General features: G+C 47.9%; 1 protein-coding gene across 1 annotated transcript; it reads right to left on the bottom strand.

Moving 5' to 3' along the window:
- Positions 1-1,628: 1,628 nt before the first annotated feature.
- Positions 1,629-27,816, bottom strand: SLC25A15 (solute carrier family 25 member 15). Its single transcript, XM_040622344.1, has 7 exons — positions 27,670-27,816; positions 24,721-24,845; positions 11,240-11,498; positions 7,191-7,328; positions 4,062-4,231; positions 3,026-3,184; positions 1,629-1,973 (listed from the first exon to the last, which is right to left on the bottom strand). Exons 2-7 carry the CDS (start codon positions 24,773-24,775, stop codon positions 1,849-1,851), a joined length of 906 nt encoding a protein of 301 aa, XP_040478278.1. The 5' UTR covers positions 24,776-24,845; positions 27,670-27,816; the 3' UTR covers positions 1,629-1,848.

Genomic DNA, 27,816 nt, shown 5'->3' with positions numbered 1-27,816 from the left:
GGGCTCACGGGTGCAAGGCGGGGGCTCAAGGATTCTGAAGTGGCTTACTTCCTGCTGGAAGCCAGCCCCATTTTCTCTTGCTTCAGTCCAGGCCTGTCCAGATGAAGCACCACTCATAGCTACTGACCATTGAAAAGAAAAGGCAGAAAAATGGTTTTCTTTCAAAGAAAAAGCAGATGGCAGACCAGCCATTGCTCCGGAGTCCGTCAGGCACAACACTCAGCAACCCCCCCCCCCCCGCAAAAGTCTGCAGCAGCCCCCGGGGGGTCAGCAGCTCACTTCCCTGACCCTCTTGCTTCTGGCACATGGCTAGAGTTAGCACAGAGACTCTGCAGAGAACAAAGAGCTTCAGGAAACCGGAGGTTTCACTCAAGGCTGACGCTGTGCCAACACGGACAGACACACACGGGACAGACAGGAGTAGTGTCAGCCTGCTCGCTTCCAGCCTACCTAAGAACACTTGTTACTGAGAGCGCCCTTGCTGGTCTTGGAGCAGCATGGAATGATGAGGCTTGCCTAAGTGGGGACAAGAAGGGACCCTCTTACACCAGGTGACCTGGGGCTTGGGGGTGGAGGTTAGTGCATACATATGGCATAGCTTAATAAAATTACTTGGCTTGTTTCATTGCTTTAACTCCCTATATACAATCATGAAAAGCCACGGACTGCCAGTACCAAATGTAAAAGGCTCCAACACTGTAAGAAACATGGCAGTTCTGGATCCCGAGATAAACGTGAGAAAGGGTCAGCCCCAGCAGCACTCACTGTGGAGGACAAGCACTAGGTTCTGTCCAGTTCTGTCCAGCACTGTCCTCGAGGCACCAGACAGGGAGCAAGGGCTTCTCTTGGCTTTGGCACTCTGCTCCCGGGAAGGGTTTCTGATCAGGGGAGGCGATAAGTGAGTGGTCCAAAGTGGATCAACAGCCCATAGGCGGTCCAAAGAAATACTCTGCAACCCTACCCGGACCAGGACCCAGAGACAGAGGCTAAGGGCTGCTGTCAGTCACGGGTCTTCACACAGCACAGCAGCAGAGCCCCCCGCCCTCGGCCTCTCCCTAAAGCCCAGCAGGGGGGGAAGTTCTTTGGGAGAGAAGGAAGCTGGCGCAGGTGAGGGGCGTGCTGCTCTCGCCACACCTGACACTGCAGCAGGTGTAGATGATCCCACCTAGGGAATGAATGGCACTATTTTAACGGTAGAACGTCCTGGGAAAATCCGCGATGCTTACTCCTAACCTAAACCATGAACATGGAAGCCGCACCGGTACGCACATATGTTCTCCTCGACAAAATCTACACGGATATTTTAGTTTTCGAGCACCACAGAAAAACTTAACAACTTTAGCCACTTAGAGTACGTACCAAGCAAATTTTAAAAGAGACCCTACATCTAGAACGAGTGCAGCGATCATTCAGAGCCATCTTCATGAAACATGGTTACCTCTGAGTTTTTCTCGTGAGGTTTGAGCTGAAACATGGGACCAAACTGTGCTTTGCTAACACGTACCCATCCGATCTGCATGGACACATACAGGTTTATGCCAAAGCCCTGACAGAACTAGAGTTAGCCGTTCAGATTGTGCACAGGGCCGGCGACTCACCCTAAATGTCCCACCAAGGACAACAGCAGCAACTTTTCTATTTCAGTATAATTATGGGCAGAAATTATAGGATATAAAATAGAGGCCCTTTCCACAAAGTTTAAGATTTAGGGTACAATAAGGGAAGACCAAAAAAACAAAATTCCTATGAAATCAAAATAATTCCACATTGGTCTTGTACTCCATGAAACCCTGAGATGAACTGTAGTCATCCAACACCTCAACTTAGATCTCGGTTCCCCGGGACACTTCAGTATGCTTCAAACTGGCTCATCATCAGCTTCCTGCTGTATTCGTAGGCCAAAAAGAGTGCCCCATTGGCAGGGAACGCTCGAATCATAGTAGGTTTCAGTCCAGAATATAAGGCCGTTATTCCTAGAAGATAAAAAGTGATCAAAGACTGAGACGCCTGTCCTTGGAGAGACCCCGTGAAGCCACAGAGCACAGGGCTGGACTCCTACAAATCCAGACAGCGCACTGAACACCAGCAAGTGATGCAAGGACTTCTTTCTAGATTTCCCAGGACTAATGGGAATGAAAGAGTAACGGAAACAAGGACAGGCATCAGGTCTTCTGGCAAAGCTGGGTGATGCTCAGATACCATATACACTAATCCCAGCCCGGGTTCACTCCTGGTAAGTGGACCAGGCCCAGCGGAGGCCTCATCTGGGCAGACAGAAGCAACCCCAGGGCCACAGGGGGCGGCAGCCTTGCAGTGTTGCCTGGGAGGGCAAAGACCGCAAGGCATTGGGCCAAAAGCAGAGTCGGAGCCCCGTGTCTACTGCTGGCACTGCCCAAGGTGGCTCTGAAGGTCCAAGTGGATGAGGGAGGTGTAAGTACACTGTGAAACTACGAAGTGTGATGCAACTCTGGGGTATGAACTAAACTGTCTCCACACCCTGGGACTGCTCACTCTCAAAATCAAGCCCGAGAAGTTCACATCCCGAGCTGGAAGGTGTATAGTGGATGCTGGAAGGACAGGTCTTTACTCACCAGTGGCACGACCCTGGCTTTACACAAACATCACCTAGAAAATCTTTATCCTCCTGCAGAACGCTCAATCAGAGCCCATCACCTTCAGGAAGTCTTAGCATTAGGGACTTGCTGCACGTTCTTTAAACTCCCTTAGTGGTTCTGCTAGAGATCATTTTCTGATACCATATTATATAGAACAAATGGGTCCCCTCAGGCAGTCTATTTTTAAAGTTCCCTCCAGGCTACTCAGAACACAACATCCTGGCCCAGAAGTGAGGAATAACAATATTAAGCATTCTTGAGAATGGAAGTAAGCTAAAGAAGGGGTTTAGAAACGGAAACCATGCTAGAAAGAGGACAGGAGGCAGGGGAAGAGAGCAACCTCAACAAGACTTCCAGCGAAATGACTGGTCTACACACACCCACTCCGTTTCTGCAATGAGCAGACTCACCTTCATTTCTCACAATGCTTATAACGGTTCCGATAAATCCTGCCTGCTTTCCAGACATGGAAAGAACTTGAATTCTGGATTTGACGCAATCCACTGGGTAAACAGCAAGCCAAAGGCAGATTCCACCAACTCCACCGCTTAACATCAAAGGGACAGGGCCTAGAGAAGGGAATGAGCAAACAGCGTCCTGTCTCAAGACCAGCATTTCCAGAGGTCAGTGTAGTGGGGGCTGCAGGTAGCTGAGAATAAAAATGCTGAGGCTCCGTCAGTAAGGCGTCTGCCTTCAGCTCAGGTCCCGATCTCAGGGATCGAGCCCCCTTTGGGCTCCCTGCTCAGCGGGCACGGGGACCCATGTGGCACTCCAGGCCTGCCCCTCATCACGGCACTGTGCCGGTCACTGTGGTGCCACAGCCCTGCTGTCCTGCCCTCCAGAGGGCTGGCCCCGCCAACGTAACACCCCCGCCATGGGGCATGAGAACAGTGGCCACTGAAACACAGGCCCCGTTTTTTCCAACAGTCTCAGTCTGAAGTATTTCAATATTTTAATACCCCACAGCCCTGATTCTTCCTTAACCATGAAAACCAAAGTTGTCTTCAGTTAAGCCTGGGAGCTTGCCTAACTGCAGAATAAGTCCCAACACTGAAGGGACGTGTTGGAGAAAAAAAAAGTAATCATTCATGCAAGCCAAACGTGCACAGGGTTGTCAAGCAGCTACACAGGGCAGGCTAGAAAGAACGACACTTTTCAGTGCTCCGGAAACACTTTCAAGATTTATTACCAAGTTTTAAGCTTATGGCAAAATGCCTTATAGGCGATTTACCCATTTTTTGGAGATTTCCCACAGGAAAAGTAATTTCTGTATTCGCCCCTAAAATGTTATTCTAGTAAAGAAGTTTGGGATGCCCAACTTCAGCCCCGTCACGAGGACACGAGTGCACCCAGTGGAAGGTGCCAAGGCCCCTTCCAGCCTCCAGAAACCCCAGCGCCCGGCAGACCCCCACGGGCTCCGCAACAGGCACCCCACGTCACGCTTACCTAGTTCATCCTTCGATCTCCCTGATGCGAAAAACGACCTGCTCAGTTCGTAGCCGCCAAAGAAGAAGAAATAGCCGGGCACCTCTCGGAGTAAGGTGCTGGAGAGGCCGTGGTAGAAGCCCAAGGGGCCGTCCTTCCTGAGCACGGTCTTCACCACGGACCAGACGGTGCTGCAAGGAGACAGGGAGCTGCGCTTAGGGTAGAAACAGAGGGACCCGGATTCTGAGACTACGAGGCTTCTGCAGGGAGGAAATCTCAGAGCAGCACAGATACGATTATTTTGGGACAGCTGGTCTCACCTGAACTACCCGACAGCAATGACATTCAGGTGCACGTTCATACAGAGCTGCGCGTGCCCGCCACAGCTCCGGCCAAGATTTCAGCCGACCACGCCGGAACCCCATCTCAAATGGAACCGTGTTCACATTTCCCAAGTGTGCCACTCAGCCAAGGAAGCCCTGAGAATACTCCTGGAAAAGGAGTTCCCTGGATTTTTGGAAAATCAGAAAGACGTCCTCTGGCTGTGGACAAAACAGCGAAGGACCTGGACCAGTGCCCGCACGCGCGGTGGGCTCCCAGAGCCGCTCTGGGCCAACTGCTGGGCTCGCCCCCGCAGGCAATGGCTACCTTGCGGTGCGCAGGAAGCAGAAGGCAAAGAAGTAGGTGGCACCGAGCAACACTCCTGCCCGCGGACAGTTCTCCCGGAGGGGGGGGGGGGGTCTTCAGGAATCTGCCCCACAGCTTCCACCGTATAAAGGATTCCGTGAGCAGATCCGGACCCTCAGAAAACGTACAAATAAAATCCAACCCCTATCTGACAGGCAGAGAAAGAAAAGTCAGGGAAAGCCAGACAAGCTCTTGACTTTTATACTGCTTGTATCCCCTTGCCCTCCATAAACAAATGTGTTTTTTAGGGCATTCGTCCATTCTAGATGTCCTTATCCAAGACGTAAAAGAGCCAATACCTATTTTCTTCCGACAATAAGAGAAATTACGATAAGGAGCTGTCCAAACTCAGCAAGAACTGAAGGAATGTGTCCTGAAGGAATCTGTTCGGGGGCTTAGGGTTTGTTTTGTGTTAGTGCAGGGGATGAGCAAGGGAGTAGATGTTACTTGAAGGCAATTCTTACAAATTCTACAGGGCAAGAAGCACCGAGTATTTAGTTCCTAGAGCGTAGGTAGGCAAGAATTCTTATTTCAGGCTGATCAGAGCCCTGTAGCAGCTGGGACGCAGGGCTACACCATGGCAGGCTTTCTCCGTCAGGAAAACAGCCCCGGAAGCCATATTCTCAGTGCGGTTCAGAGAACCCCTTGCTCCTCACTCTGCTCTCAGCAGGTGACTGCGCTTGGACCAGTGAAGAATCGAGCCCCCAGGTAATAAGAGGCACTTCAGCAGGCTTCACCGGGCATCACTCACTATCCAGGTCCTTCCTGCAACTCGGCTCCCATTCTAGTGGGAATGCAACACGGTAATCCAACTCTACGTGACCGGCCCGCCTTCTGACCCGTCTTAACCCCAGGCTGCCATGCACCCCCGCGGGCACTGCCGCACCTAAAATAGAGTCAACCAGGATTTACTTTTGGGCAAGTTGTCCATTCGCTTAAGTTTTTGGAGCCAACAATTACTTTCTTTAAAAATACCTCAGGGAACAAATGGAGGGTTGCTGGAGGGGAGGCGGGGGGGGGGATGGGGTCACTGGGTGATGGGCATTAAGGAGGGCGCCTGTTGGAATGAGCACTGGGTGTTATATGCAACTGATGACTCACTAAATTCTACCCCTGGAACTAATAATACGTTAACTAAATTGAATTTAAATAAAAAATTAAAATTGAAAGAAAACACCTTAAACTACTTCTAAGGGACCTGAGAGCAACTTCCTGGGTGCTATTCGTGTTCTACCTCTTAATCTGGGCACTGGTCACAACCGTGTTTGTTTTATGACTGTTAGAACCCCCACTCATGATTTCTGTGTATACACGTATCTCAACAAAAAGTTTTGAAGACTTATGCTTTTGGACCTCTAGGCTATAAGTAATAGATTCAAACTGGTTGTAATGAGTCTCAAGGGGGCAGATACAGAGCTCTATTAGAAGCCCCATCCTCTGGGGCGCCTGGGTGGCTCAGTCGGTTAAGCATCTGCCTTCGGCTCAGGTCATGATCCCAGGGTCCTGGGACTGAGTCCCGCATCGGGCTCCCTGCTCAGTGGAGAGCCTGCTTCTCTCCCTCTGCCTGCCACTCCCCCTGCTTGTGTGCACGCACTCTCTCTCTCTCTGGCAAATAAATAAATAAAATCTTTAAAAAAAAAAGAAAAGTAAAAAGACACCCCATCCTCACTGGGAGGAGACTAATTCTATAAATGGTCAATTTACCTGATTTTTCCCATCAGATTCACAGACTTTGAGTTAACCACAGTGACGAAGAGCTTTAGTCAGCCAGAGGTTAAGATAAATAAGCAAGTGTTGAGATTAATAAAGACAACAAACTGCTTTACAATCCAAATCAATCATACTGTACATGACACACTGTCATGTAACTAGAATCTGTTTTCAAGACACATGGCGGAGGAGGGGGGACTGTTTTGATGGTTACAGAGTAGCTCACGAGGGCTCTGAGGCATGTTCTCAGAACCCGGGCCCTCTGTGGGTACGTGTGAAGGATCGGGGAGGGAGATAAGGAAGCAAGCAACCCTAGGATCTGAGCTGATCAGCCCATGTGAAACCTGGGAATGGGCACCAGATATTCATCTTGGAACCCAAATTGGCACTTACGAAGGCTCAGCTCTCAGACACGGTCCCCAGCTGCCTGCTGTGTGCCTGCAATCCAGCTGGGGACCAGGCCTCATGCCTCAACAAGCCAAGAGTGATGGGAGCTCCCGGACTCTCTGCTCCCCAGGCATTGACTATCTGCCTACAGTGTTCTGTGGTGGGAGCGGGGCTGGGTCCAACCACCAGGAAGTTCATTCAGAAAGTGATCCTTTAACTGGTAGGGGAAAGAGTTTTAAAAACGCAGTATTTTGGAGCAGATAAATCTCTTTCTGTGCCACTTAGTTTTGGTACAATATAAAATCGACAAATGCTCAATGCAGCAAGGCAACAGGGACCCAACATTTGTGCCCAAGCAGTGCTTACTTCTGGCTTCTGGCTATCTTTCCTGATGACTCCATCTCATACATGGTCTGTAGCCGGCACTTGACAAGCTCAGTGGGGCAGAGCACCAGGGCGGCAAAGGCAGAGGCGAAGGAACCCGCGGCCGCATTCTGCAGATCACTGGAAGGAAACCAGCACGGGAGTCCGGTTACTCATTCATTCAGCACTCACCATGCAAAGCACGCGGCTGGTAAGGGAGGGCAAGGATCGAAGGAGAGGGGCTCTTTCCTGAGTGCCCGCTGGGAACTTGCACACGCTGCTTCATCTAAGGATCCCACAGCCCTGGCAGGCCAACACCGACACCCCAATTTTCATATGGAAAAAAACAAGGCATCGAATACATAACGCACCCGAAGTCACACCACTACTATGTGGCAAGGCTAGGATTCAAACGCCGGTCTGCCTGCTGCAAAATCCATGCTCCTTTCCTCAGTCATAGTGCTACGCACGGAATGTATCCCCCATCCCTACAGCTCTATGCTGAAGCCTTAACCCCCCCAAGGGGACGGTATTCAGAGGGGACCTCTGGGAGGTAATTAGGTTTAGATGAGGTCATGAGGGTAGAACCCCCCCAGGTTGGGATTACAGTCTTAAGAGACCACCGATCTCTCTCCACCCTTTGAGGACACAGCAAGAAGTGTCCATCTGTACATCGGGAAGTGGGCCCTTGCCAGACGCCCAGTCAACCAGCACCATGATCTTGGACTTTCCAGTTTCGGAAACTGAAAAACGAACGTTTGTTTACGCCGCCCGGTTGAGAATATTGTGTTACAGCAGCCAGAACTAAGACACAGTGATCTAGAAAACAGAGAGAGAGGGGAAAAAATGACCCAAACTCTCACCACTCAGAAGACACAGATCATCAGTGCTTCAGCGTAGCTGCCACTACGCCGGGACCACCCCTGCACGCCCAAAATCCAACCCGGAGCAACCACGTGTGTGATGTAACCGTCGTAGATGAAAGCCCAGGATAAATTTTTAACCAAAAACCTGCTCATTGCAAAAAGATTGCCCAGTTCTGCTGATGACCTCCTGACCTCAGCCCCAGAGAGCAGCAGGAGCTGCTGGCGGTGGGGACAGGGTGGAGGCAGTGCCAGTCAGCAGGCCCGATGGCTGGAGGTAAGATGGCTATGTCAGAAACCTAAATGGAGGAACTGACGCACATAAACACAAAAACCAGAAGGCTTCATTTCACCTCGGAGGGGTCTGGTACCGCCAGCCAGTCACCAGCAGGGCTGTGAGAGTGAGGTCCCACCAGAGTTCAAAAATACGGGGAAAAGTCTGAGAAATCACTTGTCAGGAATTCTCTGAGTGTTTATGACGGTTGGAAAAAAAGATCCCTTCCAACCTGGGACAGTGTTGTCACAGGAGCCACTGTCACAGGAGCTCGGCTGGCACCTGGGGTCGGGCAGGAAGGACCGAGCTGCTCCCAGGACCACTGGCTCCCTGACTCTCACCTGTTCAATGCCAGCAGCCCGCCGTCACCTAACCCCCGGGCTGCCACCCCCCGTGAGGTAACCCCCTGGCTGCCCTGGGTAGCGAGGTCCCCTCACAGGTTTTCCCCAGACCGTGAGCAAAAGCCTAACAGACCTAGCTCACGAGCTGTCCCGGAGTTACATTAAACAGTTACATAAACTGAGGCTTATACTCCTGAGACAGGAGCATAAAATCAAGGGCCACCTCTGATCTTAGCCCCAAACTTCTATTCCCTGGTGACCTGGCCTCGGCGCCGTGGGCAGACAGAGGGCAGGCGCCCAGGCCTGGTGGGTCCCAGAAGAGTTGGCTGGGAGCGAGGCTTGCTTCCAGGAGGAAGACCCTGCTTGCAGTCTGGACTTGCTTTTCATTTTAGAGAATCGGGTATCAGACCATTACCTGGCGAGAGCCAGACACACGACTGTACTTGCTCTCAGCTTCTAGCGTATGGAAGCTGTCCAACACGCTTCACCCTGACTTAGCGGTTTGTCAAAACCAAAGCTTAAAGTGGCTTCTTTCGGCCAGCCCGCAGATCCGTACTTTGTCTCCCTCAGGGACTCTCCATCAACTCGCTGACCGGCAACAGAGTCGTTAACCAGGGCTTGCCAGCTTTGCTGGCACAAAGGTGGCATCAATCGAGGTGGACCTCTATCCAAGCGAAGCTAATGTCAGCTGCCTACGCTGCGGTAAGGAGTCGGCCACCTGAACGAACCCCAAGCACGCTGTCTAGTGCAACCACAAGGCCAAATCAGACTTGCAGCGGACCCTGGCGCTCTAACGAATACTCTCGTCTACCAGGGCACTCAGTGAGGGGCGCGGGCCCCAGGCCGCACCTGCAGGAGAGGCGTTTAGACCTGGCACTGAAACCTCAGTAGACATAGGATGGGATCTGGTAAGCATCGACTGCTTGTCACCCATTCAACAAACATGCACCTGAACACTCCTGCTGTGCTAAGACCCCGTGCGGCCAAAGGTCAAAGGAGAACCCTACTCGGGGTGGCGTTCAAAGCAAGGACAGGCAAATATTTACGGTATTATTGCTGAAATTCACGGCAGGTTCTTCCAAGTGGTGCTTTCCTTTCACTGCCTCTACTTATCACGCCTTCCTCTAGACCTGACCCCTACACCGGAGTCCAGAGCCCCCACTCTGGTCTTACGGAAAGAGTACGGACAGGGACTCGGAAGACATGGCTTTGGGTCCCGCTCTCGGTTAGGAACTCAGATAACAGGATCCGAAACCAGTATCTGCACGTCAGTCTTCATCTCTACAACAGAACAGCACGGGCTTTGCTGAGGGCTAGACAAAACAGGACGGCCGCGGTGTCCCAGCTCTCTAAACTCCAAAGGAGCGTTTCCCCCCAGGTAATAAGCAAACGCTGCTCTGTGGGATGAAGACGCAGCCCCCTCCCACCTCACCAGAACCGAAGAAGAGGAGGCTGCGGGGGTAGGCCACGTGAAACAGGACGGCTTCTTGGCTGTCGGACCTCCTCCAGGGCCGCGGGGGGCTGCTCGCTATCTCCGTCTCCGGGAGGCGTGGTCCTCCAGGAATGCTGCAGGGACCTACACCTCCGGTCTCCTCCCAGAGAAAGTCTCCCCCTCCAGTGGGGACAGTGACAGTTGCTACAGTGCTCTGTCAGTCTCTATCATGAGATCGCACACTCTCCCAGTTTGTCTCCTGCTTTCTTCTTTACTTCTGCCTCTTCTTCATGACCCTTCTGTGCTAGAAGGTCCTAGAATCAGTGCGCAGCCCTCTACAGTCATCCAGTCCCAAGCCTTTAAAAAATAAGTTCCATCCATGAAGACAGAACTCCTGCCTACAAAAGGGCACATCTTTGAGACCGCCATGCACCTCCAGAGAACATTTCTGTACAAAAGGGGCCTACTTTAGTCAGGTGGGACCTGAGCTGCAACAGGGTTTCCAATTCCTACCAAATGACCCATACGGCTATTTGCCCTTCGCAACCATGAAGCTGATACAACTTTAGATGATTTAAAATAAATCAACGTTCAGAAAAGGGAGGGCTACACGCCCCAGTGGTTCCTGGCTTCTTTTTAGTCTCTGCGTAAATAAACACCCAAGGGACGACCGAGCACAAGCCGAAGTCTGAGGTTTGGGCAGACGTGGCCAGACAAAGAGTGCATTCATCTCCATCTTCCCAGATGCTTCCAACCCTTCCGAAAATTCCAAGTCTCTCTCAAACCTGTCTGGCTCAGGCGGCTTCTTCCAATCCTCTGCATTTTGCTGATGAAGCGGAACCCAAAACTCGGCTCACAAGTTCCATCTATGGCCCCAGTCCAGCCCTTGTGCCTACAGGAGAAGTACTACCACCAGCAGCATCTGAAAAGCATCTTCCCGAAGAACACCGACACGTAAGGGCGGCTCCTTCTCCATGCGGCATCGCGGACTAGCCTGCGGACACCTGTTTTCCAAGTTTTAGAGGATGACGGTAGACGACTTCACAAGCAGAAAGAAAGGGGTTATTTTAAAAAAGGAAACAGTCTTCCCACAAGGTGTCGTAAAAATCTTGACTATGCAAGTGTCGGTGCCCACAACTCACCTCAGCCTGGCCTGCTTTTCCAATCCAGCCACTTTCCGCACCACCTGCTGGCAGAAGCCGTAGCACATGAAGAGGACGGAGTTCTCGGCGATGTTGGCGATCAGCGCCGGGCTGGTGCCCTTGTAGAAGCCGCGGAAGCCCACCTGGGAGTAGGTCTTCAGGCAGCAGTCGGTGAGGCCCCGGTACAGGCTGGGGAACGTCTGCATCTTCACTTTCAAGGTGTCAAAGGGCTGCCCGGTCAGTACACATGCCGTGCCCCCTAAAACCAGGACAGAAGTCTTCTCCAGCAGCAGTCTACTGTGCCAGAACGCAGCCTCCAGCCCCCACGGGAATGAGACATGAGCAGCCTACCCCAGGGCTTGCTTCCGTTGCAGTTCACTGCACCCTCTCTCCCCGCCAAAACCTTCGAGCCCGGTCCCATCGACACCAAAGGGTCCCCAGCTCCGGCCCTGAAGGGGTCCGCCCTCGGTGGCAGAGACAGACATGTGTTCAACAGTCAAAACCACAGGACGCAAAGGCGTGGCGTGTGTTCTGGGGAGTCCGCAATGGGGTCCGATGGACCTGGGCTTGAAGCCTGGCTCTGCTGAGAGATTCTGGACAGGTGATATTAACTTCGGAGCCTTGGTTCCTCATCCGGTTAGCATGAGGAGTAAATAAAAATGGACGAGAAGGCGTAAGATAATGGCTGCTGCACGAACGGTGATTGAAGAGCGGCTACTGTGTGCACGCAGCCATTCAGAGGGAGGAGACGTCGGCAGGAGCGAATCACTCCCCTCTGCCTAATGCCCAGCAGTACAGACGACCGTCAGAAAAACAGAGAAAGAGGCGACGGATAAAGATGACAAAGAATCTGGCTAATCCCTAAAGAGCTAAAATTTGACCATGTGGAAAATTTTCAGTTGGATTCTACCAATTAATGATTTGTATTCGAGTAGAGAATGTACTGAAACTTACCTTTGCTTCGCACCGATCACGTATTTTTACGCTTTTCTATTGTAAGAGTTTAGAAAACCGCAAAATCTAAATCGCTGTAGAGGACTTCAATAAAAATTCTGAACATAAGGAACAGCGTGAACTATAACCACCTCTGTCATATCCCCAGACCCTGGACTGGGTCAGCATTTGAGAAAGGCCACTCGTTCACGCTTCCACCTTTCCTGGGCCTCAGAGATCACTGTATCTCAGATGTCCCCAGGCTGTGTCAGGAAACCTAACCACTGGATTAGGTTTTTAAAGCTTCATCAAAATTGAAGAGAAGGCTGGGGCCCCCTGGGTGGCTCAGTCAGTCAAGTGCCCGACTCTTGATTTGGGCTCAGGGTTGTGAGATCAAGCCCACCATCAGGCTCTGTGCTCAACATGGAGTCTACTTGTCCTTCACCCACTGCTCCTGCCCCTCTCACTCTCTCTCAAATAAAATCTTAAAAAAAAAAAAATTGAAGAGAAGGTTTACATAAATATTTAAGAAATGCTATTTCATAACTTTGACATTACACATAGTTACTCTGACTAAATCGTGCAAAGTAGAGACAGGAGAGGGTCTGTTTTGAATAACTCCCACGTAATTACTGGCAGATAAGCAGACATTTTCAAGGAGTCTGAAAACTATGAGCTCTTCTTTTAAGCAATCACAAGTTTATCTGGGCTCCTCTCCCTACTTTCTTCTAGGAGAGTAATGATACATTTCCACTTCACCTTGCCAAATTATCCCCAGTTCTGAATTAGTGGACTATAATTCAAGATGTTACTACAACTATAGTTATTCTCTCTCAGGTACTTATAGGAATAAAACAGGACCCTAGTTATATAAAAATAATTATTCCAAAAGAAGAGGTGAATGTCAGCATTTTTAAAGAGGACACATAACTTAGGTAACCTACATGGAGATAAACTGAATAAAGCATTTAATTCAGAGCATTACAATTTTAACTGGAACTTCTCCCTATTTTAATGCGATCATCTTGAACAGCTCGGATATCCCGGGTTGCTAACGCTTGCATTTGTTGCATACCTGTAACAGTTACATTTCCAACAGAGAGAAGGTAGGAGGCTAGTGCATTTTCAAATGCTAACTACAATTCTCTCCTTTGATCGATGGAGGTAACGGACTCCCATGTAATTTACCACAAACGATACTGTCCAGGCCCCTCTTAAGTGGGTGGTGACAATTCTGAACACCAGCACCAGCCACTGAAACCTAGCAGGTCCTCGGATGTCCATCAAGTATCCATGAAGCTATGAATAACTCATAGGAATACTTCTCCACTTGCTTAGAGCACAGACAGACCTCTGATCATCTCGAGTGAAAAATGGAAACAATTCTGCATTCTTTTATAGGTGTCCCAACAGGCCCTGCATTTTATTCTGCAGGAGAGGGGCTCAGACCATGGTGCGCTCTACACTTTACCAAGGCCAGTGCTGCGGGTTTTCTATGCTCAAAACAGTTGAGTCAGCAAATAACAAGGTGTTAAGGAAATCTCTTGGGGCAGGGATGGTGTCAGTGGTGAAAACAGGGAGGGCAGAGTTGATGACCAAGAAGCAGACCCTTTACCAGAAGGTCCAGGACCACCTTGTCCCTCCATGAAAAATGGAGAATCTCATACTCAGTGGAGGCACTCAATAAATGTTCTGTTTAACAGCACAAGGAGGCATATCATTTTCAAAACATTCCAACCAAAAAAGGCTCCTGATGGACTAAATGCTCCAATCAAAAGATAAAGGGGGGGGGGATACCCCTGGCCAGCTCAGTCAGTAGAAGATGTGACCCTTGATCTAGGAATCATGAGATCAAGCCCCAGGTTGGGCATAGCATTTACTTAAAAAAGCAACACCTATCTATATGCTGCCTACAAGAGGCTCCCTTCAGACCTAAGCATATATACACTGAAAGTGAAGGGAAAACATTTAACAAAGGAAAAAAAAAAAAAAAAGACACTGGGGTGGCAATACTTACATAAAACAGACTAAACTAAACACTGTAGCAAGAGACAAAGAAGGGCACTACATAATGATAAAGGGATCAATCCAACCAGAAAACAAGAGCATATTGTAAATATCTATGCACCAACATAGGAGCACCTAAATACATAAAGCAATTAACAGAGACAAAGGGAAAAACTGACAGTAATACAGTAATAGTAGGGGACTTTAATACCCCAGATACATCAACAGTTCACCCAGACAGAAAATTAACAAGGAAATAGTGGCTCTGAACAACACATTAGACCAGATGAACGTTAACAGATACATATAGAACATTCCATCCAAAAACAGAATACACATTCATGTCAAATGCACATGGAACATTCTCCAGAATATACCATTAGGCCACAAAATAAATCTCAATTAATATAAGAAGACTGAAATCATATCAAGCACCTTTTTGACCATAACAGTATGAAACTAGAAATCAATCAGAAGAAAAAAAAAAAAACTCATAAAGCACATGGAAATTAAATAACATGCTGCTAAACACTGAATGGGTCAACCAAGAAATCAAAGGGGAAATAAAAAAAACGCATGGAGACAAATGAAAACAAAAACGCAATGGCCCAAAATCTCGGAGATGCAGCGCAAGTAAGTTCTAGGAGGAAAATTTATAGCAACATAGGCCTAACTTAAGAAACAAGAAAAATCTCGAACCACTTAACCTTATACTGAAAAGAGTTAGAAGAACAAGCAAAGCCCTAAGACAGAAGGAAATAAAGATCAGAGCAGACATACGAAAGACAAAAAGCCATAAAAGATTAAAAAATAAATAAAAATGGACATCACAGAAATACAAAGGATTGTAAGATTATGAAAAATTACATGCTAACAAATTAGACAACCTCCAAGAAATGGATAAATGCCTAGAAACATCTAGAATCACAAACAGAAAATGTGAACAGAGGGGCACCTGGGTAGCTCAAGTCATGATCTGAGAGTTTGGGATTGAGCCCCTCACTGAGATCCCTGCTCAGTGGGGAGCCTACTTCTCCCTTTCCCTCTACCTGCTGATTCCCCTGCTTGTGCTAAGTATATAAATAAAAGCTTAAAAAAAAAAAAAAAGAAAAGAAAAAAGAAAATTTGAACATACCAATTACTAGAAATAAAGCTGAATCAGTAATCAAAAAAAAACAAAAACAAAAACAAAAACCTCCCAACAAACAAAAGTCCAGGACCAGATGGAGTCATAGGTGAATTCTATAAAACACAAAGAAGAGTTAATACCTATCCTTCTCAAACTATTCCAAAAAAATAGAAAAGGAAAACTTCCAAATTCATCCTAGGAGGCCAGCACTACCCTGACATCAAAAGCAGACAAAGACACTACAAAACAGAAAACTACAAGCTAATATCTCTGATGAACACAGATGCAAAAATCCCCCTCAACAAAATATTAGCTAATGGCATTCAACAATACAGAAAAAAAAAGCATCCTTCAGCAAGATCGAGTAGGCTTTATCCCAGGGATGCAAGGGTGGTTCCAATATTCTGAAATCAATCAGTGGGATGCACCATATTAGCAAGAGGATCAAAACAATATGATTATCTCGATAAATGCAGAGAAGCATTTGACAAAATACAACAACCATTCGTGAAAAAAACTCTCAACAAAGTAGGTTTAGAGGGAATATAACTCAACATAATAAAGGCCATCTATGAAAAACCCACAGCTAACATCATACTCAATGGTGAAAAGCTGACAACTTTTCCTCTATAATCAGGAACAAGACAGAGATGGCCACACACCACTTACTTAACCTAGCACTCAAGTCCCAGCCACAGCAATCACATGAGAAATGAAAGGCATTCAAATTGGTAAGGAAGAAGGTATGCTGTCACTGTCTACACAGGACATGATAGAGGCACCTGGGTGGCTGAGTTGGTTAAGCGTCCAACTCTTGATATTAGCTCAGGTCTTGATCCCATGGTCATGAGTTCACACACTGCACTGTGCTCCACAGTGGGTGTGGAGTCTACTCAAAAAAAGAAAGAAAACCTTAACGATTTCACCCCCCAAAAAAAAAAAAAAATTAAAACTAATAAATGAAGTAAATTTGTAGGAAACAAAATATACAGAAATCTGCTGCATTTCTATACACTGATAACAAATTAGCAGAAAGAGAAATTAAGAAAACAATCCCATTTATAACTGCACCAAAAAGAATAAAATACTTAGGAATAAACTTAACCAAGGAGGTAAAAGACCCGTACTCTGAAAACTATACAGCAATGAGAGAGAAACTGAAGACAACAGAAGCAACTGGAAAAGTGTACCATGCTTGTGGACTGCAAGAACAAACATCACTGAAATGTCATGTTACCCAAAGCAAATCAACAGATTCAATGCAATCCCTATGAAAATACCACCAGCACTTTTCACAGAACCAGACCAAATAATCCTAAAATTTGTATGGAAGCACAAATGTCCCTGGGTAGCCAAAGCAATCCTGAGAAAGAACAACAAAGCTGCAGGTGTCGCAATCCCAGATTTCTACACATACTACAAAGCCCTTGGCATGTATGGGTGTCCTCGGGCTGGATCCCTTGTCCAGGCACTGACACACGGCTGTGCCGAAGACCAAATCCTGCTCTGCAGAGAACTTCCTTCCAGGTGAAGGACACTCACTGGATAATTTTATGTATATATTTGAGTCTATTACTTTTAGCCACTTTTTCTTGAATTCCCTGTCTTCCTCCTTTCTTTTTTCATTTTGTGGGAGTGTATCTTTCAGTAGTTCTCTCATAAATGATTTCTGGCTGGTAAATTTGATGAGGCATATATATATAATTTTTTTTTAAAGATTTTTTTTTAGTTTGGCAGAGTCTAGCAGGCCTGCAAAACCAAAAATTACTCTTCAGGGAAATAAAACAATCCTGTTTTGACTACATATCCACAAAGTCTTGTGTACAATCAGAAATTGCTGGACTTGGTGTGCCTGGCAGGCTAGGTCAGAAGAGCATGCAACTCTTAATCTCAGGGTTCAAGCCCCACCTTGGGTGTAAGGATTACTTAAAAATAAAATCTTCAAAAAAAAAAAAAGAAGAAGAAGAAAGAAATTACTAGACTTTCGCAAAGAAATAGGAAAATATCACCATAGGGAAAGAATTCAGTTGACAGAAACTGACCAAAAGATGGCTTGGGTATTAGATTTAAAATGCAAAGACATGTCAGTAGTTACCGTGATGAAGTTTAAAGGCTTGATGGAAATTCTGGACTTAGTGGTTGAAGAGATAAATAAAATCTTAAAAAAAAAATTTTCCTTATTTATTTGACAGAGACAGAGCACAGCAGGGGGAGTGGCAAGCAGAGGGAGAGGGAGAAACAGGCTTTCCGCTGAGCGGGGAGCCTGACGTGGGGCTCAATCCCAGGATCCTGGGATCATGACCTGAGCCGAAGGCAGACACTTAACCAACTGAGCCACCCAGGCACCCCAAAATAAGGAAATTTCTTAAAAATAATCTGAATGAGGGCCCATGTAGGGCTCCCTGCTCAGTAGGGAGTCTGCTTCTCCTTCTCCCTCTGCCGCTCTTGCCTTTCCCCCACTGTCTGCACTCACTTGTGCTTATTTGCTCTCTCTCTCAAGTAAATAGAATTCTTTTTAAAAATGACCTGAAGGAAATTTTAGAAGTAATGAAAAATCCAAAGAACTCCAGTACCAAAAAGGAGTGGCAACAAATGAAAGATTTAGTCACGCAAAAAACAGGATTCAGAAAACAGAAGCAGCACCCTCTAAAATAGTTGAGGATATTGGAAACTGACTTTTAAAAGAAAAGAAATCACTAAGTAGCAAATTAGATGGGACTAAAGAGTACAATACAAACCAAGGTAAGGAACTGTCCCATGATGAATCACAAAATCACAAAGGCAGGGGAAGTGTGGCAGAAGCCATAAGCAAGACAGTTGATGGACGCAGAGACGCAGCATCCTATAGAAGTAACAGGAGAGAACAGAGAGATTGCAGAGGATGGACTGGTCAAAGAAAGAAGAGAGGAAAAAATCCCTCTGAATTTAAAGAATAAAGAGAACATTCTACAAATCTCCAGAGAAGATGAAGGAACAATACTCACGTTGGCAGCAGATTTTTCATCAGCAACACTGAACATTAGTGAGCAATGGAGTGATGTCTTCAACATTCGAAGGGAAAATGATTTTGAACCTAAATTTCTATACCAAGTTAAATTAGCATTTAAGCATTAAGCATGGTGAAGGACCTTTTCAGATATGCAAAGCCTCATCAAATTTACCAGCCAGAAATCATTTATGAGAGAATTACTGAAAGATACACTCCCACAAAATGAAAAAAGAAAGGAGGAAGACAGGGAATTCAAGGAAAAGTGGCTAAAAGTAATAGACTCAAAGCATGAAACTGGGGAGGAAACTGGTCATGGCTTGAGCTTTCTATTTGTTAAAGAAGTAAAGGTTACTGAGCCAGAGAAGGTGAAGAACTTAGAGACTCAGGAAGAAGAATCTTCAGAGTAGAAGGAAAAACAAACCCTCGAGGAGGAAGAGGCCTCAGAGCTGAAAGAGGAGGGAGAAGAAGCTTGAGGGGGGGAGGAAAGAGGCTTGAAGGGGGGGGAAGAGGCTTGGGGGGGGGGAAAGGCTTGGGGGGGGAAGAGGCTTGAGGAGGGGGAAAGAAGGAGCTGAGGAGAGAGGAAAAGAGGCTGAGGAGGGGAAGAAGAGGCAGGGAGGGGGAGAGAGAAGGCTAGGAAGAGGGGCTGGGGAGGAAGAGGTGGGTGCGGGGAAGAGGGGGGGGGAAGGAGCGGGGGAAGAGGCGGGGGGGAAGAGGCGGGGGGGAAGGGCTTTGAGGAGGAGGGAGGGAAAGAGGCTTGGGTGGGGGAAGAGGCTTGAGAAGGGGAAAGAGGGCTTGAGAAGGGAAGAGGCTTGAGGGGGGAAGAGGACTTGGGGGGAAGAGGCTTGAGGGACGGAGGGAAGGAGGCTGGAGGACGGGGAAGAGGACTGGAGGATCGGGGAAGAGGACTTGGAGGATGGGGGGGGAAGAGCTTGAGGAGGAGCGAGAGGGAGAGGCTGAGGGACGAGGGGAGGGAAGAGGGCTGGGACGGGGGAGAAGAGGCTTGAGGACGGGGGGAAGAGGCTTGAGGACGGGGGGAAGAGAGTCTTGGGACGGGGAGCGAAGAGACGCTGAGGGACGGGGGAAGGCGGGAGAAGGAGGCTTGGGAAGCGGGGCGGGGGGGAGAGAGGCTTGCGGAACGGGCGGGGGAGGAAGAGGCTTGAGTGAGGGGCGGCGGAAGGAGGCTTGAGGACCAGGGTGGGGGAAGGAGGCTTGGGGAGGATTAAGGGGGAAAAGCTTGAGAGGGACAGGGAGGAGGAAGAGAGGCTTGAGGAGGACGGGGAGGAGGAAGAGAGGCTTGAAGAGGACGGGGGGGAAGAGAGGCTTGAGGAGGACGGGGGGGAAGAGAGGCTTGAGGAGGACGGGGGGAAGAGAGGCTTGAGGAGGATGGGAGGCAAGGGAAGAGGCTTGAGGATGGGGCAGAGAGGGAAGAGGCTTGTGGGGGGAGGTATTTACCATGGTAAATACAATGCATGGAGTTGAGGAAATAACCAAAAAGGCCTGTAGTTATGTGGCTTGGGACTCTGAGAAGAAAAACTGGTGAAACATTGGATGGAACAAAAACCTCAGAATAAAGAAGAAACAGCTATGCTCATAAATCAAGGAGTTGGGACAGTCCAGCTGACCTTGTGCTTGGCCTCTCCTTCAAAGTCACTAGAGATAAGTTCTGGTAAGCAGAAAAGGCATTTATGTACAAATCTGAGTACTCCGTCAGGAATCCCACACTTATACGAAAAACAGACACAAAACTCTGCAAACAGAGGAGCCAACATCTAAAGAAACAGACAAAATAAGAAACAGAAGAAAACTTTAGAAGTATAATAACTTCAGAGAGATACAAGAGGAGATTAGAAATATTAAAAATTATCATCCAGAAGTCTTGGAAATGAAGAACCCAATAGATGCTCTGAATAGAAGAGACACACTTGAAGAGACAAGGGACGTTCCAGATCAACTTGAAGAATTCTCCAAGGACACAATGCAAATTGTATCCAAGCAGATAATAAAGATCAAGAGACAGAGGACAGATCCAGGAGCTCCAACACCCATTTGACAGGAATTCCAGAAAAAGATATTAAAGGGAATGGAGCAGAGGAAATAATTAAGGAAATGATTGAAGGAAACTTTCCAGAGCTCAAGAAAGATTCAAGTCTTGAGACTGTTGGTGCTTACCAAGTACCTAGTAAGATTGATGAAAAGAGACTTACTCCTAGAAAGTTAGGAATGCCAAGGATAAAAAATCATGAAGTCTTCCAGAAAGAGAAGAGGGAGAACCTACAGAGGAACAAGATCAGATTGACATCAGACTCACCACTGGATACTTTGGATGCTAGAAGTAAATGGGGCAGGATCATAAAAATTCTGCAGGGAAAAGGCTTTTTTTTTTTTTTTTAAGATTTTATTTATTTATTTGACAGGGAGAGAGACAGCCAGCGAGAGAGGGAACACAAGCAGGGGGAGTGGGAGAGGAAGAAGTGGGCTCCCAGCAGAGCAGGGAGCCTGATGTGGGGCTCGATCCCAGGACCCTGGGATCACGCCCTAGGCCGAAGGCAGATGGAGGCAGATGGAGGACTGAGCCACCCAGGCGCCCCAGGGAAAAGGCTTTAAACCTAGATTGCTACATCCAGCCAAAGTGGCATTTTATTTTGAAGGCAAAACGACATTTTTTGATATCAGAGAATTCAGTTTATTTCTTGCATACCCCCTTTGAAAGAATTACTCGAAGATATACTTTAGCAATCTAGGGTGACTATAAACACATACACACAATATAGATTATCTTCCTCCCACAGCAAAAAAATCAACAAGGAAAACAGTAAAATAAAATGCCACATTTCTACCCAGGAAGATGAACAGCTAACGGTGTACTTGGGGAATAGAGGAAAGGAAGGCTACAGATACTAGCTAGATGTTGGTAAAGTTAAAGGGTGCGTTAAAATTAATGTTAATCTTTGTAGCTTGTGTAGGAATATACTTTCTAAACTACTAGGGATCACTTCTAGGCCTTCTGGCTGAAGATCAAGTGTAAACTACTAGGGGGAGGGAGGGAATCGATCAATATAACCATACACAGGAAGAGGTGGGGTGAAAGTAACACAAAAACACAGGAAAAAAGATGGCAGGAGAAGTTAAAAAGAAAAAGGCAAAAGTTGAACTCTTATCAAGAGAAGGGTAATTTTATAATTTATACTGATACGAATCTTGAATCTCTATATTAAACCTTTTCCTTCAAAAAAAAAAAAAGATACTAGAAAGCTATAGTAATCAAAACAGTATAGTACAAAAAGAGACACATAGGTCAAAAGAACAGAATAGAGAGCCCAGAAATAAACCCACACTTATAGGGTCAATTACTCCACAACAAAGAAGGCAGCCATATGCAATGAAAAGACAGTCTCTTCTATAAATGGTGCTGGGAAAACTGGACAGCTACATGCAAAAGAAAGAAACTGGGCTACTTTCTTTCACCATACACAAAACTCAAAATAGACTGAAAACCTAAATGTGAGATCTGAAACCATAAAACTGCTAGAAGAAAACACAGGCAGTAAGCCCTTTGACACTGGCCTAGCAACGTTTTTCTAGATAGGTCTCCTAAAGCAAGGGAAACAAAAGCAAAAATAAACTATTGGGACTACACTAAAATAAAAAGCTTTTGCACAGTGAAGGAAACCATCAACAAAATAAAAAGACAACCTATGGAATGGGAGAGGATATTTACAAATGATGTATCTGATAAGGGGCTAATATTCAAAATATATAAAGAACGTCTATAACTCAACACCAAAAAAACAAAACACTCCAATTAAAAAAATGGGCAGGTGACCTGAATAGACGTTTTTCCAAAGAAGACATCCAGATGGCCAAGAGAAACATGAATTTTGGCATGAGAGGACAAACGTCAACGGTCTATGTCACATTAAGAAGCTATGCTAGTTAAGGCGAACAGCAACAGAGCAGTCAAAGCAGGGAGTGGGTTTAGAGTTGTCAGACTACTGTATCTTAAAGGGAGACCAAGGTTCTTCATGAAGGTGGTTTAACTTTTGAGCTCCACACTGCATCATTTCAACATTATCCAATGACCTATCTTCAAGTCCTCCCCCGTCCTGGCTGCTTGGAATTTCTGAAATTTCTTTGCTGGGATTTCTCCTATACTAGCAGACAGGCAGTGACAGCTTCCCAGCACTTTACAGTAGAAGAACTGGACTAAAAACCTGCTGGATGGAGGAGGCTTGTTTCAAAGAAAAGGAGGGACACGGAAAAGAACACATGTATGCTATACCTGCATCGCCTCAGGCCACGAAGGCCCAATGTCCCCATCTGGACAGCTGGCAGCAGCGCTCCCTCCACCCCCAGGAGTGCCGTTGGCCCATGACGTTGTATTAAAGACAAAACAGGGCCAGTCAAGGAACCAAGCAACTCTCGTCCTAGCCCCGTCCTGACACCATCTAGCTGTGCAATCATGAACAAATCCACTCGCCCTCTCCGGGTCTCCTTTCTATATATACAGTGAGCATGGGAGCCAAAGGTCTCTGAAGGCCCTTCTAGCTCCATCACTGGGAGACTGAGACCCACCCAAAGTGGGGCTATGGCCTCCCGTTTGCATTCCATGCATCTCCTGGCAGAAGTTCTCAGGTCACTAACACGAGCCTCCTCTGCCTGCCCAGGAGCCCCTCGCCTGGCTTAAAGCACGGAGCCCTGCAAGGGAGCCTGTTGTCCTCCAAAGTCAGACGCCGCAGGGCGATGCCACATCAGTGAGGGGTGACCCTCTGTTACCAGTGCAGGAAGAAATCCTAGCTAGTTAGCAGGAGAATTAAATGCCATATGTAGGGCCCAAAACATGTTAATACTATTGTAAAGAAGCATGTCCAACAGCAAATGCCCCACACACCAGACTCCCAACTACACAATTACAATTGCAATTTGCATCTTTAAAATTCACTGTAAAGCATGTATGTGGCACCCAAATGCTGGTCCACACAGAAATGCCTTTCTCGGAAAAAGAAAATTCTATCACAACAGTTTCTACATCTTTGGGAGACTGACTGACAGACATTTAATTCCAAAAGCTGAGAATCTCTCCTGCGGTTAAATACCATCCTATGGGAGAGACAAACACTGAGCCCAGAGCATTCACAGGACTGTTAAGAGGGTGCCGGAGGCAGGCAAATGGGTCCACCATTCCCATGGTCAGTGTCATCTCAACGTGGTATGGAGGGGTGGCATGGGGGGTGGTACATGGGGCCTAGGGGCTGCAGCGGGGCTGGGACTGACCCAAAGCCCTCAGCAGGCAAGAAGCCAGTGGGGCAAAACCTAGGCAGCCCTTAGTTTCCCCTCCTCCTGGGTCAGGACGCTCCTGCAGTCTCTAACCTGGGACCTGGTGCCTGTACTTCTTATCAGTGTCTGTAATGCATGGTCTGTAGCCTTTCTCATTAGCCTACCTCGGTCGACCTTTGGTTCATGAGAAAATACTTTGTTCTCTAAACTGCAACTTCTTTTTCACAATGAAGGGAATGATAGGACGACAGGTGGTGGCCCCGTGGCTGCACCTCATCTGTTGACCCAGGAGGCCCCACTGGGTGAGAGGACAATGGGCAACTCACCCCCCTGGCCTCTCACTCCCAGGAGCTGCCACCCATTATAAGAATCAGTATATGGGGCAAGAGTAAACCAGGTTTTCATCTGGGAAATAGGAACATTCCAGCACTCCTCTGGTGCTAAAATAACACAGGAACCTAGAGAACCAAGTCACTACCCATACACTGCCAATTACTGAGCTCAGGCTGAGTAAAGGTAATCCTTTCAAAGAGCGGCCTGTGTGTTGCAGGCACTGCCCAGGTGTACTTACTTGTGCCCTATGAGGCCGCAGTCTGCCCTGGCACTCGGCCCCTGCCCAGCCCACCATTTCCTGGCAAATCGCAGGGCCTCTCCTTTCCTTTTAGGGCTTTAGAAACCATCAAATATCAGTCTCATTTACCAAAGACATTTCTAAAGGGTGTCCTCCTTTCTTTCCTGAGCAGTAATAAGGACAGTAACTAGGACTTCCCTGGAGAGATGGCACAGTGTGATTCTGGACTACAAGGGCTCTGAAGATGGCCAGGCTTGGAGGAAAATCCCAAGTCACCTGCATATCCCAGTTGTGTGACAATGGACAAGGGACTTCAGCTCTGAAATGTGAGGTTTTCCAGCAGTAAACTGAGGACATTCCACCCTGCACCCCGACTCATAAAGTGTTACTACAAGGGAAATACTCTATCGTCTGCTCTTCTTGGAACACAATATTATACTTCCATTACATGGATTCACTCCAAGGTGAAAGCACGTTGCTTCTGGAGTGACAAAGGTAATATTTTCAGCACCCTTTCGCTGGGTCTCACTAGTAGCAGGTACTTGAGGCATAGAATATGGGTTTCCCCCTGGAATTACCTGCAGCTCCTGCTGTGAGGTCAATGGCAGCTTGGATAGCAGGACTGGACTTCATGTTCGCCCACTCCTCTGCTGGTCTCTATGGAAGGCAAGTCTCTGGAGCTTATGATGGGTGTCTCATATCCCTGAAAGGAAACAAGAGCTCACCATCAGTGAGGCCTCTGCTGCCTCCCTTTTCCTAGAACTGCTGCCTAGTTACTGGAACCTCGACTTTTGGGAGCTGGGAGATCAGTTCTACATTTCTCCAAAAAAAGGCGGTCAAGGTGTCAGTGCAGCTTAGCGACTGGCCTCCCCTTCTCCCCGCCCACCATCTCCCCATAAAAAACTCACAAGTCAAAAACCTTCAATGAGTATCAAAGCTACAGCCACTTGTAGGAGACACTTCAACCGACCTTTCTGAAAAACTTACAAATGAATGCCGAATACCACAAACAACCAAGTCATATCAAACTAGTTTTTCAGAGGCCTAAGTCTAACTATCAGTCAACTGGGCTCAGTTCTAAATTCAGACAGCAGCCTGGGTTGAGTCCCTAAGAGGAGGTCACGAAACAGTAGGTCTGGAAAGGAATGGATTAGGCGCTCTGCAAAGTGACACATGTGTGGGTCTGAATGCCTGCTCTGCCACCAGCAGGGTGGGCCCTCGGGCCCCTAATGCTGGGGGTGCCCACATATAAAAGGTGAATAATAAAAGTATTACCATAATACAAAGGCAATCACAAATAGCCACGTGGGACAGATATTCTTAAAACTATAGAGTACAGCACCAAACATTAGTAATTGTCATCAAAGCCCTCTCCAGACCTCAACCATAACCGTGTACACAGAACACCTGGGGACCTTGTTAAAATACAGATTCTGATGTGCTAGGCCTCAGGTGGGACCAGAAACCCTGCCAGTCAGGACAAGCTCCAAGATGAGGCTGATAATGACTGGCCATCAATCACATTTTGAGAAGCAACACCTGGTCCACTGTGTCCTAAATTTGTTTGGTAACAATCACTGGGGCACCTGTTAAATAGTCAAATAACCTGGCCTCTCTCCTAGTGATCTTGATTCAGCATGTTTGGGCTAGAGCCTAAAAAGTTTGGGAAAACTACAGTCTACTCCTCTACCTTTAGAGAAAAAAAAAATCAACTATTGTGGAGGAATCGACTTTATAAATATGGATTTTAAAAAAGGAAAGGTGGTTCATTAACACAAAATATCAAGATAACCAATTCAGCAACCAATTCTGTGTGGTTTTCAATCTACGTTAAGTGACTTATCCATGAATAACAAGGAACCATTTTTATTCATCACACTAAAGACCTTTGTGCCCCAACTCAGGCCACCTCTCAGGGTGGTGGGCCAGCTGGATCATTAACGAATGCCAACGTCCACCCAAACGTCAGCAGAAAATAATTTTATCCACTAAGAAGCTTTTTAACCCCTTGACACATGTTGCAAATGACCAGACACCAAGAATCTTGCTTTCTTTACAAAAAACTGTAAAACCAGCAACCACAACAGCACTGTACTGGACTTGAAAAGCAACTAAGTTAAACAGACAAGACATGGATTTTATGTTACTTATAGGACTGGAGAGGCAGTATCAATAACTACAGTTGATAAGGTCAGGCCATCCAGTAACTAGAGAAGGATACGAGGATCCTAATCCAATCTCCTTTTCCAGATGGAAAACTGAGGCCAGAAGGCACGAGCTTTTCCAAGGTCATACAAGTAGTCAGTGGATTCAACTAAAGTCTTGCCTTTTGCATCTGTGCCTACCAACCAATACTTAATTCCAGAGTATTCCAACCTGACCAAGAAGAAAAGCAAGAAACAAACACCCAACCCTGCCTTCTAAAGGAAAAATGGAGGCAAGTGGGGAGAGTCACATGGGGCCCAACCAATGTGGCTTCTCCACCTATTCTTTCGGTGTGGACATTTCTTTGTTTATAAAAAAGGCATAGGTCCTACTGTGTCATGGGTGTGAATTTAACCCCTTCAGGTAAGCCAAATTTAAACACCTCAAATCCCACAAGTAACGACTCATACAATTATTAGGATACTAAACGGTGACGGGAACTAACAGATTAACTCAGAACGTGTGGGCAACCGATTCAAATTACTGTGTCGCTTAAGAAGGCGACTTCCAGACGTCTTGAAAAACACACATAGCTTGGGGGAGGCAAGACTGGTTAGCAGGAGTTAAAACTCATTCCTGAGCCAGTTGAAAAACTGAATCCTTTTAGTGTCCCTTTACCCCTCTTGCAAGTACACGTGGGTCCGACTCCAGGAGAGACAGACAACATCGCAACCACACAGCCTTCTGTTCCCTGGAGAAATTAATCTCTCGCCTGGGAGAACGCTCTGAGGCTTCTCCACCAGGTAGCACGAACTGCAGGAAGATTCCAGCTTCAGGCTAAAGCTGGCGCGGCCGGCGGCCGCCCTCCCGCCCGTCGATGACTAGCGCCGGGACGCACACGGCGCTGCGATGCCCGTCTGGCCGCTGAGACGCCGGCCTGGCGCTCCTGCTCGGGGCTCCAGAGCCTGCTGGGCGCAGGGGCCGCCAAGGGAGACCGCTTCCAACTTTCTCCTCCTGGCTTTAACGTTCTCTGCCTCTATCCCAACAACCTGCAAGAGTCTCCCATTCATACACGCCCCCGCCCCGGGCCCGGGCACCGGCGAGGCCTGATGACACTCCGAGGGGGCAAAGAGGACAACCTTCCCGGCAGGTGAACACCACGGGGAGGAGGCCGCGGAGCCCGCGAGTCTCCGGCGAGTCCCGGCCGGCGGCGCCCGCAGCTCCCTGGGCACGTGTACGGCGCGCCGGGCCGCGGACCCCAGAACCCCGCCCGCCTGCCCGGGAAGGTCGCGCCGCTTCGGCGCGTAGGCCCGCTCGCGCCCCTCTCCTTCCCCCCGCGCGGGCTCCCTGCAGCCCGGAGCGCCGGCCGGGGCTGCGCTCACCGCCGCGCCAGCTGGCCGCACGTCCTGCTCGGGCTCCGCCGCGGGCTCTCGGCTCTGCCTCCGCGGCCTGGGCGGCCGCTTTACACCCACGTCGACCGCCGGCCGGCCCTCCGCCCCGCCCTCCCGCGCGGGAGCGCAAAGGGCGGC

This window comes from Ursus maritimus, unplaced genomic scaffold (genome assembly GCF_017311325.1).
Source record: "Ursus maritimus isolate PB19 unplaced genomic scaffold, ASM1731132v1 scaffold_10, whole genome shotgun sequence".
NCBI classification, from domain to species: domain Eukaryota; kingdom Metazoa; phylum Chordata; class Mammalia; order Carnivora; family Ursidae; genus Ursus; species Ursus maritimus.
This window is presented reverse-complemented; position numbering and strand designations above follow the sequence as displayed.

What these genes read in the sequence shown, in the direction of transcription:
- SLC25A15 (XM_040622344.1), bottom strand. Translation starts at nt 24,775, where the DNA reads ATGAAGTCCAGTCCTGCTATCCAAGCTGCCATTGACCTCACAGCAGGA. An exon ending in CCTCACAGCAGGAGCTGCAG is followed by an intron (nt 11,499 to 24,720) that starts GTAATTCCAGGG and finishes TCCTGGTTTTAG; the next exon opens with GGGGCACGGCATGTGTACTG. An exon ending in GAGATCGAAGGATGAACTAG is followed by an intron (nt 3,185 to 4,061) that starts GTAAGCGTGACG and finishes TCCCTTCTCTAG; the next exon opens with GCCCTGTCCCTTTGATGTTA.